We start from the raw sequence: 12,801 nt of genomic DNA on the forward strand, positions 1-12,801 counted from the left end.
TACGCGAACATGATGCAGAAGTGAGTGTGAGTTTGGTTTAAAGCTGCTTTGAGCAGTATTCAAGTTATATCTCTGCGTGTCAGCTTAATGTGGAGGAAAGCCTGAAGTGATGTACATCTCAGACGTCTACTACTTTCGTGAAACACAGGTATGGTGCTGAGAAACCGAGGACATAATTCGTGTGAACCAGGATTCGAACCCAAGTGGCTACTGCTTGTCGTAAGAGGTGACTAACTGGATCGGGTGGTCAGGCTCGCTGACTTGGCTGATGCATGTCATCGTTTCCCAATTGCGTGGATCAATGCTCATAATATCAATCACTGGATTGTCTGGTCCAGACTCGATTATTTACAGACCGCTGTAATATTAGCTATAATATTGCTGAGTGCAGTGTTAAACTACAAACAACCAATCAATCCCACAGTGATAGGTTTCTGGCATGCCCAAGGCACATAACTATGCAATGAGAATTATGACACCTTAGACAATGCAGAAAGTCTTTATCTTATAATATCGTGAATCACAGGATTGTCTGGTCCAAACTCGATTATTTACAGACCGCTGTCATATAGTTGGAATATTGCTGAGTGCAGTGGCAAACAAACAATCATATAATATTCTTACATAATCAATTTTTAAGGCATTGGTTCATTCACTGCATTAACTTCCAAACTGCACAAGAATACAAAACCAGAGTGAGTCGCTCGATGTATTCTATGTGCCAAAGAATTTGCAACCATGTTTGTCTACAGAATCACTCACAAATTGCCAAACCTGTATAGTTTTTTAAGGAATTTCAAACAATGGGTTTATTGGGCAGCAGGCATCACATGAATGTATGTCGCTTAAATTCAATAGTTTCCGCAAGGTGACCTCACTTGCATGTGTTTTAGATGGTTTGTCCCATCAGTTCCACTACCCATTGGATACACGTATGTCTGACCACATGGAATGACACATGTAGCTGGTATTATCACCCACTGCCAGCTGTGACCTGGCTGTCTTAGTGTACAGTCTTACCCCAGAGACACAAATCCTGATCATCTGTGACCTGGCTGTCTTGGTGTACAGTCTTACCCCAGAGACACAAATCCTGATCATCTGTGACCTGGCTGTCTTAGTGTACAGTCTTACCCCAGAGACACAAATCTTGATCATATGTGACCTGGCTGTCTTAGTGTACAGTCTTACCCCAGAGACATAATTGCTCATCATCTGTCACCTGGCTGCCTTTGTGTGGAGCTTTACCCTAGACACACAACTGCCCATCATCTGTGAACTGGCTGTCTTTGTGTGCAGTCTTACCCAAGAGACACAACTGTCCATCATCTGTGAACTGGCTGTCTTAGTGTACAGTCTTACCCCAGAGACATAATTGCTCATCATCTGTCGTCTGGCTGCCTTTGTGTGGAGTCTTACCCTAGACACACAACTGCCCATCATCTGTGACCTGGCTGCCTTTGTGTGGAGTCTTACCCTAGAGATACAACTGTCCATCATCTGTGACCTGGCTGTCTTTGTGTGGAGCTTTACCCTAGACACACAACTGCCCATCATCTGTCACCTGGCTTTCTTAGTGTACAGTCTTTGTCAGCACCATACCTGTGCACACGAGCCTCGCCAAAAGTGGTAAAATACATTACTCCGGGCTTTCCTCCCACATGAAGCTGACTCAACGAGATATAACTGAAATACTCATCAACGTGGCTTTAAAATAACTCACACGCTGGCTCATTCAAAGTTCACTTTTGTTTTTCTTCATATTTCAATATATAAATAGACATGCCGTGTTTCCTTGTTCACTTGCCACTACTGGTATATGCAGTGTGCGTGTCCCATACTTCCAGGAGTTAATAGCACCCTCAGCTATCAATCTCATTAAAATCAGATCTAAGTTCTCGCTGCCGCTAAACAAAGATCTGAAGACATTCGATTACGGGTCACGTCAGAACGACCTTTCGCGAACTTTGACCGACCACTGAAACGACTAACAAGAAGTCGACATCAGCCAATTAGAAAGCAGCTTTCTCGAGCTTTACGGCACTCTTTTCAACCTGGCGATTTCCATTTCAGACTACGCTTGAAAAATATGGTGATACAGTTCTCGATTAAAATTTTGAAAACTGAACAAACGAACATTTATGAATGTCTGATATATGGTTGAGATTGTATGACAGTGCTTCCCACGTACTGTGCAGCGCCTCCTCTGTTCAAATGTTTATCCCACGGAAGCGAGAGACGGAATAATTTTGACGGAATCACTCGTAATTGTCGTTTGGAACACCCCGTGTAAACGTTTTCGAGGTTGCATGATTAGAAAACCCAACTCGACTGTCACTTACATGATCTGGTAAGCGACGCTTTCATTGGTCGGATGAAAGGTCGTTCTGGTTAACGCCGCTTTTAACAGTGTTCCAGTTATATCACGGCGTGTCAGCTTAATGTTGGAGGAAAGCCCGAAGTGATGGAGGTCTCAGACGTTTACCACTTCGGTGAAACCCACGGGCACGGGTATGGTGCTGACAAACCTAGAAACATAATCGGGGCGAACCGGGATTCGAACCCACAATCATAGGATTCTGGCGTGTCCAAGGGACCCAACTCTGCACAGAGAATCGCGGCGCTTTCGACGACTGGGCCACCCGTGCCCCCTCATTAATGGATGGGATTGTTATATCAACTTTATACCCTTTACAGAAAATCAACTTCAGTTTGGGAACAATGGCATCCATGGTACATGCGATGTATATGATCAATGTAACACGACCAATACTGTGAGCAATACTGTAAATTGATATTAAAGGATTTACAGTGATCTGCAACAACACAATGGCTGAATCCCAATAACACAAGACATGTCTGACTGAATCACACTGGCCTCTCCCAATAACACAAAGAATGTCAGGCAGAATCACTCCTGGCCTCTCCCAATAACACAAATCATGTCTGACAGAATCACTCCTGGCCTCTCTCCCAATAACACAAAGGCTGTCTGACTGAATCACACCTGGCCTCTCCCAATAACACAAATCATGTCTGACAGAATCACTCCTGGCCTCTCTCCCAATAACACAAAGGCTGTGTGACAGAATCACTCCTGGCCTCTCCCAATAACACAAAGGATGTCTGACAGAATCACACTGACCTCTCCCAATAACACAAAGGCTGTCTGACTGAATCACACCTGGCCTCTCCCAATAACACAAATCATGTCTGACAGAATCACTCCTGGCCTCTCTCCCAATAACACAAAGGCTGTGTGACAGAATCACTCCTGGCCTCTCCCAATAACTCAAAGGATGTCTGACAGAATCACACTGGCCTCTCCCAATAACACAAAGGCTGTCTGACAGAATCACACTGGCCTCTCCCAATAACACAAAGCATGTCTGACTGAATCACACTGGCCTCTCCCAATAACACAAAGCATGTCTGACTGAATCACACTGGAACCTCCCAATAACACAAAGCATGTCTGACTGAATCAAACTGGCCTCTTCCAATAACACAAAGCATGTCTGACTGAATCACTCCTGGCCTCTCCCAATAACACAAAGCATGTCTGACTGAATCACACTGGCCTCTTTCAATAACACAAAGGATGTCTATAAACCTATATGAGCGGGGTATTCATGTTAAACTGCGGCATGGTATCGCAATGAGCTATCACTATAATTCGGCATCAGTCAGTTGAAAGTCAATATTCGACGTTTAGGTCGCCGTATAATGTTCAATAGCTGTATTTCTCTGACTGGTACATCACATCTATTTGATGTTAAAGAATCTCAGATATGTCTGGAGAAGGTCCCTGGTTGGTCTAAGCAGCTGTCTTGTGGACTCACTGATTAGCAGCTCTGTGTTAGTTGTGTCAAACACGGGCCAGTGTCGAGCGCGATCCCAGAAGGCTGACGTGAAAAACGGCGTAAGAGGGAGCAGTTCTATATTGTCCTCAGGAGCACACCGAAGTTCTTCTCGCCACCTCTCAAGTGGCAATGCCGATAGGCCCATTCCCTGAAACAGTTCCCTGAAAGGAATAGTGTCTCGATTGAACAGATGGAACACCTGGAGACCTCGCCCTTCTCCGATTCGGATCTTACAGGCAATTTCCACAATAGCTTTCGCACAGAAATCCACAGGAGTCAGGTCATAGGGAAAGTCCATATCAGGATGACTGCCCAGTTTCCGCATCCCTATCAAGGTGGATGCGAAGAGATCATTCCATGAACCAACGCCATCCGTGGAAGTACCTGATACCCGAGCCGGCCTGAAGATGGCGCCACCTGGGAGGAACTCTAGTGCTTGCAGCACCAGTCTCTCACTTGCCCACTTACTCTGACCATATCCGCCTTCAACATCCACAGGTTCATGAAAAAAGTCTGACTCGAGTATCGCAGAGTGATCTGGCTCACTGAGTCCGGGCGTTGGGAAGAGAAAGACGCTGAGTGAAGATGTCATAAAGAGATATTTCCTTTTGTTAGTAACAGCAAACTTTATAAACTCCTGTGTACTGACAACATTTGCAATTCGGTGATCTTCATAGCTTCCGTTGAAGTTCATCATAGCAGCATTGAGGAAGATTGCGTCAACGTCATTCGTCAGACTGCTGTAGATGTCAGGAGCGATTCCAAGTTTTTCCTGCCTCAGGTCAGACAGAATGATGGCAATTCTGTTCCCATATTCAAACTTCCACAGATTGTATTTTCGCATGTTTTCAACTACTCTACCGAGTCCCTTGACTTCTGTGGTTTCTCTGACCATGCAGCATATATTGCCCACCGTGTGTTCCAGGAGTTCGCTCAGAAGAAATGCTCCCAGGAATCCTGTAACTCCGGATATCAGTATTGTCATGGGACTCTTCTTCCCATGAAAAGGGGGCGAACATTTCGGGCCTAATGTCACCCCCAAGACTGTGTTTGAACTGGCATCAACTTCTAGTTGTGAATCCGACATGATGTAGGTGTTTAACTGGTCTGACTGTCGTCTGGGCATGCCATGGTTTGTTTTAACAATTTCCCTTTTCCTGGAGATGATTTCGGCAAATGCTTCAACAGTATCAGCAGCACCAATATCAGTAAAGGAGAGGGAAATGTTCAATCTCTCTTCAATTGCTCTCTGCAGCAGTACGAGATGGAGGGAGTTGCCACCCATCTCACTGAACGAGCTCATCCTGTGCAAGGAGTATGTAAAGAAGGCATCCAAGTTTAGAACCTCGCACCATAATCTCGCAATTTGAAGTTGTACCTCATTCAAATGGCTGTATCCTATGCATGGGTACTGATCGTGCACACTCTCATCCATGGACAGAGCTTTTCTGTCTATTTTCCCATTCAATGTGGTTGGAAATTCTTGTTTTTTGAGTTTCTTAATATATGTAGGGATCATGTACTTTGGCAGCACTGTTGCAAGATATTCCCTCAATTCTGAGAGGAACACAAAATCAGGCGTGACAAATGCAGACAAGACCGATTCCTTTGTGACGGAACATTTATGAATAACAACTACAGCAACTTGGACCATGATGTGTTGTATCAACACCTGCTCAATCTCACTCAAATCAATCCTTTGGCCCCTGATCTTGACCTGATCATCGAGCCTACCGACAAATGTGATGTTGCCATCAATGTCCTGGATTGCATGGTCTCCAGTCTTGTACAGTAAATCTGGTGTATTGGTGTGAGGATTCTGTAGGAATGATTCTGGATTTCTGTCTGCTGCATGGCCTATATATCCTCCAGACACACCCAGCCCTCCAATATACATCTGACCTACAGTTCCTGGAGGAACTGGTTTGACAAAGTCGTCAAACAGATATACATGACATCCAGATATGGAAGGTCCAATTGGCAAGTCCTGGTTGACCTCTTCAAAGTGATTCTTTGATTGAAATTCATAGATGGTGGCGCAAACTGTTGTCTCTGTTGGGCCATAGGCATTAAAGAACCGATTTCCAGTTTGTTTTGTCCACTTCATTGCAATATTGAGTGTGCAAGCTTCACCAGCTGCAATGATGTTTCGGACAGTTGGGAGATCTGAAGGTGAGTATATGTTCAGAACAGAAGGTGGCAGAGTGATTGTAGTTACCCCTAGCATAGTCACAGTGTTTACCAACTCATGTCCTAACCGCTGGTCCTTGTTGAGGACAGCTAGTGTCCCACCTGACAATAGAGACGTGAATATTTCAGATATAGAGGCATCAAAGCCAATAGAGGCAAACTGAGCTGTCACATCATATGGCCCAAGATCCCACTTGTCGATCTGAGCCAAGACCATATTCAGAACACTAGACTCTTTCACCAAAACACCTTTTGGTTGCCCCGTAGATCCAGAGGTGTAGATGACATAACATGGGTCCTCCACCGAAGTGGCACATTTCGGTAGGCTCCTATTGCCGTCTCCAACGTAGAAAGAATGATTGGTATTCTCCGTTAGAATGTCTCTGTTTTCGTTCATTTTCAAGCTAATCAGCAGAATCGGATGTCCAGCAAGCTTTGTCTTGAAGATCACTGTTGAAATATTTTTCAGAGACTCAAAACTTTTGCTGTCATATAGTTCCTTGGATGTTAACATCATCTTAGCATTACAGTCCGACAACGTGAACATAACACGGTCAGATGGAATATCCACAGGCAAGGGCAAGAAAGGGAAGCCACTCTTAAGTGTTGCCAAAACAGACAGAACATAGCTGATGGAATTTGGTAGATGAATTGCTATAAGCTTCAGTTGGTTCAACGTATGTTCCAAATTTTTGTTCAAAAGCTTTGAAAGATGTGTGACCTCTTTTGAACACTTTTGATATGAGAGGAACTGCTTGGAGGATTTCAAAGCAATTGCTGATGGTCTTTTTCTGCATTGATTTTCAAATTCTTCAAAGATAGATGTTGTTTGGCTGGGAAGAACTTCAACAGGAGTATACAACTTTTGTACCTCTTCTTCTGACACAAGTGAAACGTCAGACACGTTGCTTTCAGATGAAGCGGATACAGATGATAGAAAGCTGGGGAAATGTTTTAATGTGTCAATGATTTGAAGGTGGTCCTGGCCAGGTTTTTTGTTGTACACTGCAGTCAAGTAACGTTCTTTGTCCCCTTGCTCAGGAAACAGCAACACGATGTTGCAGTCGTGAAATACGTCATCAGGGAGGTGTGATGACTGTTGTCCAATAACCAAGTTGTGGAAAGGATATCTGTTGACCTGCACATCAGGATATCTGTACAATACATCTTTCATAAAAGGCTTACTGAGATTGAGGCCCTTCAGATCTCTGAGAATCTTTTCAATAGCAGCTTCAATGCGTGATGAGAGGTTCACATGGAAGAGACAAGGGCATATATCAGTGTACAGCGTCTTGCAGTTCTCAGCGATATCTGTTTTGTCAGCAATAAACCCAACATTCACGTCAGCCACACAACATACTCTTGCTAGAAATCCCAAGAAAACTGCCTGAAGATGCATCAAGTCTGTGCCTACATCAACATTGCATATCCGAGTCCTTTGGAGGTTTTTTGTAGCGGAGACATCAAGGATGTTTGCGAGGACATTCATTTTTTGGCGAAAGAAAGTCAGAGGTTCATAAGCTTTCAGTATTTTCGTCCAAAACCCTTCTTTCTTTCTTATGTTCACAAGGTGGTCATTGTCAGCAGTAGTAAAGTTGTTCTGAAGGACAAGCCCTGTGGCTAACCCAATATGTTTGAACTGTTTTTCAGGGATAGGAGTACCATCCAAGTGGGCAAGGCATAGATGAATTGGGGCGGTGGCAGTAGCAACCACTACTTCTTCATCCATAACGTCCAATATTGTACCAGGCAATGACGAATGTTGTCCATTTAAAGACCGTTCTGCAGTTTTGACCAAAAGAAATACCCCACTGGCTGTTCTAACTTTTGCTGATCCCAACTGGTTTTCATTACGTCCAAGTTCTACCGATCTTACAAAATTGTAAAGGGTATCACAGGGTAAGTTGAAGGAGAGCACACCCAGGGATGGTAGCAGTTTGTACAATCCATAGTAAGATCTTTTGGACAGGTCTTGGGGAATACTTGTAATGTCACTGTTAAGAATATCCTGAAGGAGACGTCTGAATGCTTTCTTTGAAGCTTCCTGACATTTTAGATTGAGAGTGAATGCTGTGTCTTGATCGTCAATTTCCAAAGTCTCGGATCGTAGGATGTGCCCTGTGTCAATTCCGGTCTCAATCACGTGCCAACTTATACCATGGGTTTTCTCCCCTTGCATAATTGCCCAACAGGTGGCATTGACACCTGAGTAGGCAGGTAGTGGTGAGTCGTGGTAGTTGATAGCAAGGCGTCGTGGCAGGAGGATCTCCTTTTCCTTCAGGATTCGTGGATTGCTGATGCTGAATAGATAGTCTAAGTGACACGCGCCTACCAGTTCAGTGATTGACGCGCGCCTTGGATACACAGAAATGTGTTTCTCCTCACAATATGCCGCCACTTGCTCAGAGTCCGAGAACACAGCAGCCACATTGAAATCCGGTGCTTTCAGATCTTTCAGGCAAGAAAGTAGCAGATTTCCTTCACCTATAGCAGCCACTTGTAACGCCATCTTAACGATGGTGGTACTTCAACTGCAACATCAAGAACATGTGTGACATAAGCATCAAACGGAACGCTGACTGTATTCTATTTAAATCATACATTGAATTGCCATGTATGTCTCTTTTACAAATCTACTCAAAATGAAACGCTAAAAAAACAGATTTGAGTTCGGGAGAATAGTTTGAGAAATTGTGAGTGAGTGAGTTGGGTTTTAACTCCGCTTTTAACAGTATTACAGTTATATCGCGGCGTGTCAGCTTAATGTTGGAGGAAAGCCCGAAATGATCCAGGTCTCAGACGTTTACCACTTCGGTGAAACCCACGAGCACGGGTATGGCGCTGACAAACCTAGAAACATAATCGGGCTAACCGGGATTCGAACCCACAATCATAGGTTTCTAGCACAGCGAGTCGCGGCGTCTTAGACGACTGGGCCCCCGTGCCCCCCGAGGGATTGTGATGAGCGAACGCTTTTACCACTAGGCTACCCCTTTATCTCTGTTACATCATCGCAATACACCCACAGTAAGAAAGTGGCTAGGTTTTAGTACCGTAGATAATCTATTTGAAGCCAGATAAATATCAAAATTAGGAATAAAAGGATTTTAGTTCATACATCATGTCAAATTATGATTAACGTTACACACGTATTCAAACTTATATTCACCATCGATAGAGAACAGCCTATTTAACTGTGCATTGCGTTATCACACGCGAAAGAAGCTAGGTTTCAGTACCGTAGATTGAGGTCGTGGTTTGGATAAATGTCAAATTCCGGATAGTAGGATTTGAGTACATACATATATTGTGGAAAATGTGTACTTTCAAATTAAGATGAAGGATACAAACGTATACACGCTGTTATTCACCATCTACAGTGTTTCACACTGGATATATAGTCCGTACACCGAGAATAAATATATTTCAATCTAAATCTTTGTTGAAGAAAAATATTAATGTAACGTCGAGTGAAGATCGGGTGGCACAATGTATGACCGGCTGGTTTAATTAATTATTCATTTATTTAAATATGGCTGTGAGTGAGTGAAAGTTGTTTAACGCCGCTTTTAGCAATATTCCAGCAATATCACGGCGGGGGACACCAGAAATGGGCTTCACACATTGTACCCATGTGAGGAATCGAACCCGGGCCTTCGGCGTGACGAGCGAACGATTTAACCACTCACTAGGCTACCTCACCGCCCCTTAATATCGCTGTGACATAACTGGAATATTTGTGACTGTGGTATAACGTAAAACGTTAACACGAGAAAATAATCAGTCTCGATTATCTGCCGAAACATTATGAATATAAGACAACCGAAATCATTCACAACAATTTCGTACACACTTACGTACGTCCGCAAAGACGTTTGTTTGTTGATAGACGCCGCACTCAATAAGTTTTCGGCTATATGACGGAGATATGTAAATAATCGAGTCCAGACCAGACAATACAGTGAGTTACATCATGAGCATCGATCTAAGCAATAGGAATACGAAGACATGCATCAAGCAAGTCAGCGAGCGTGACCACCCGATCCCGTTAGTGGCCTCTTACAACAAGCATAGTCGCCTCTTAAGGCAAGCATACGTTGGTGAAGGCCTATTCTAACCCGGATCTCCACTTTCTCAACGACATATTCGGCCGGGCACTTAATCGAGGATATACGGCAGATGAAAAGCAAGACACATAATCAGGGCGAGTTGGGAATTCGATCTCACGATCAGAGGTTACTGGTACGCATAGGGGACGCCACTCTGGAGATGGGATTCATGGATTTGAGCGAGTGAGAGTTTAATCGAACGTCGCCTTGTTTCAGTTATTTGACAGCCTGTCAGCCTGATGCGCGAGGAAAGCCCAAAGTGATGCATGTGTTAGTTGCTGGTATTCGAACCGACGATTCGAACAGAAGTTTTCTGCTATGCCTAGGAGATGCCACTCTGCACAGCGAATATATATATTTGAGCTAGTGAGTGAGTTTGGTCACGTTAGTCACCTGGAGTCCTAATAGGATGGGTGACCGTTTTCGGATGCTTGGCTCCTGAGAGTTTCTTGGGTTTCGGTACCGTCACAGCCCCTTGCATGACACACATATACCATCAGAACTTACAACGAACTTGGTACACTATTTACATAGGAGACCCACAGCCAACTGCGCCGTCTAAAACGACAGAGCCATCGGTGTGTCATTTAAAAAAAATGTCGGAGACATGAATTAAATTAAATGGAAATGCATAGTGTTTATTCTTTGCTTTGAAAAAACCCCGTTTGGTTTATGAAAACCATCTTCCCGAACTAGGCTGGAATTCCTGGGCTCGATCGTAGCGCCACCAGTGGCTATTACGAGTTATGTCCTTTCTATGCCTCTCCTACTGACCAATCAGATTCAACCTCTCGTATCACTTGCATTTGCTTCAAACAAAACGGTGGCGCCCAGTCAAGACGATCTGATTGATAATCAAGATCTATATTGTGAGAAAACGAGTCTTACATTGCGAAGTGCATGAAATCACGTGAGCACCTTGATTAAAAACATGAAAAGATTTAGAAAATATCTGTTGACAACGAGTTAGCGGTGCACATGTTTTGCAAATCCTGCAGTCGACCGAAATCTGCATGACACTTTACGAACCGGATTTCGATTTCGGTGCGCGATTTTGATTGGACTATGCTTAGACTCGTTAGTCCAGCCAAAATGTAACTCCATAATACCAGCCTAGTTCGGCAAGGGCGGAAACTGGACTTTCATAGTCAGTTAACTCCCTTGACTCAGGAAGATGATGCAAACCGACACAGAAAATAACGATATATGAACTTATTTCTAAAGCATCGATGAACAATTTGTTTTCATTTTGAGAAAAACAAACCACATTACCTTTGCTACTTTGGTTTCAGAACCATTGGAACTAACAAAAGACCAGTGGAGTTTGAAAAGGAGTATAACCATTTCGGCGCATGCATAGATAAATTCACTTACTACGCATGCGCACCATTAATTGAAAAGTGCGACAATGCGACATTATCAAATGTCGCGTTGTCGCATTGTCGCGTTGTTGCCCATTTTAACGCCTTTTTTTGCACATTTGTGATGGGGCGAAAATAACGGAATTGGTTGATGCATGTCATCGGACCCCAAATGCCTAGATCGATGCTCATGTCAGTCACCGGATTGTCTGGTCAATACTCGATTATTAACAGACCGTCAGTCATATAACTGGAAAAACAAATAAACTTTGAGCAACATGTTGCTAACCGACTGCTCGGAGGCGCCACGGAACGTTGCCTTACTTAATTCTCCTCATCTATGCGTTATATTCCCGTGTAATGAATCGTCCCCATTCGTGACCAGCTCGTGTTATTCTGGGACCAGCCGAATAGCGACTCGTGCCCCTCTCGTGGCCATTTTTGCGACCGGGTTCCGTCTGAACGCGAACGGGCATACCTACAACAATTGTCAACTCGTTTCGCAATGGTTCACATACATTTCCCCATATATCATTTATATTTCAGATGCAATTAAAAGCACATCAGGACATGCGAAATTAAACAGTATGATTGAACACATTTAACTGTGTCTTTGGTATATGTTTAGATGCAAGACATATGTAAAAACATAAAAATTATTATTATGTCGTACTTTCGCACATAACATTCATCGATAGGGGGACGAGTCTTCTTGCAGGTTACGGAAAGGGGCGATTGGTGACGAATGGAATCGTTCCGTTTCAATACATGATGTCATGTACTTGTAACGGGTTTATTTTCCTACGATTCATATAAAGTCTAAACACGCCAATGTTCACGATATCCATTTCAGTATTTTGGATTTGAAACTTTCTACATAATATTTTTTGAAGAAATAAAACAAAATACCTAAATATATTATCTGAAACATACTTACTTTAAGTACACGTCAGCTGTTGTTTGTGTGGCCGAACACTGACTGCCATATACATTCATATATATATGTGGTACATATCTATCTGCCACAGTTTACAAGTTGGTTGTGGTAATCTTATCTTGGCCTCGCCTTCTTTGATAGAGTTTCTCTATCGCCTCAAGTATCACTATAGTGATTTGAATACCACGTGAAATTTTCTTGTCCGTTCACATTTTGTTATGGATAACAAAGAGAATTGGTACGAGAGTTGTATGGTATTTAGCAACACAGAATCATTATAGAATATAGATTATATACACATGCACAAAACTTAAGCGCCACCATATTCATAGTCTCTTTAT

The 12,801-nt window shown here is 43.3% G+C and overlaps 1 protein-coding gene across 1 annotated transcript; it reads right to left on the reverse strand.

The window, feature by feature from the left end:
• Window positions 1-2,838: 2,838 nt before the first annotated feature.
• On the reverse strand, window positions 2,839-12,472 carry LOC139443116 (uncharacterized). The gene is made up of 2 exons (XM_071224063.1): window positions 12,461-12,472; window positions 2,839-8,584 (listed from the first exon to the last, which is right to left on the reverse strand). Exon 2 carries the CDS (start codon window positions 8,560-8,562, stop codon window positions 3,766-3,768), a length of 4,797 nt encoding a protein of 1,598 aa, XP_071080164.1. The 5' UTR covers window positions 8,563-8,584; window positions 12,461-12,472; the 3' UTR covers window positions 2,839-3,765.
• Between the last annotated feature and the right edge of the window lie 329 nt (window positions 12,473-12,801).

The sequence above is a fragment of the Haliotis cracherodii genome, unplaced genomic scaffold (assembly GCF_022045235.1).
Source record: "Haliotis cracherodii isolate W230 unplaced genomic scaffold, xgHalCrac1.p SCAF_5, whole genome shotgun sequence".
Classification (NCBI taxonomy): domain Eukaryota; kingdom Metazoa; phylum Mollusca; class Gastropoda; order Lepetellida; family Haliotidae; genus Haliotis; species Haliotis cracherodii.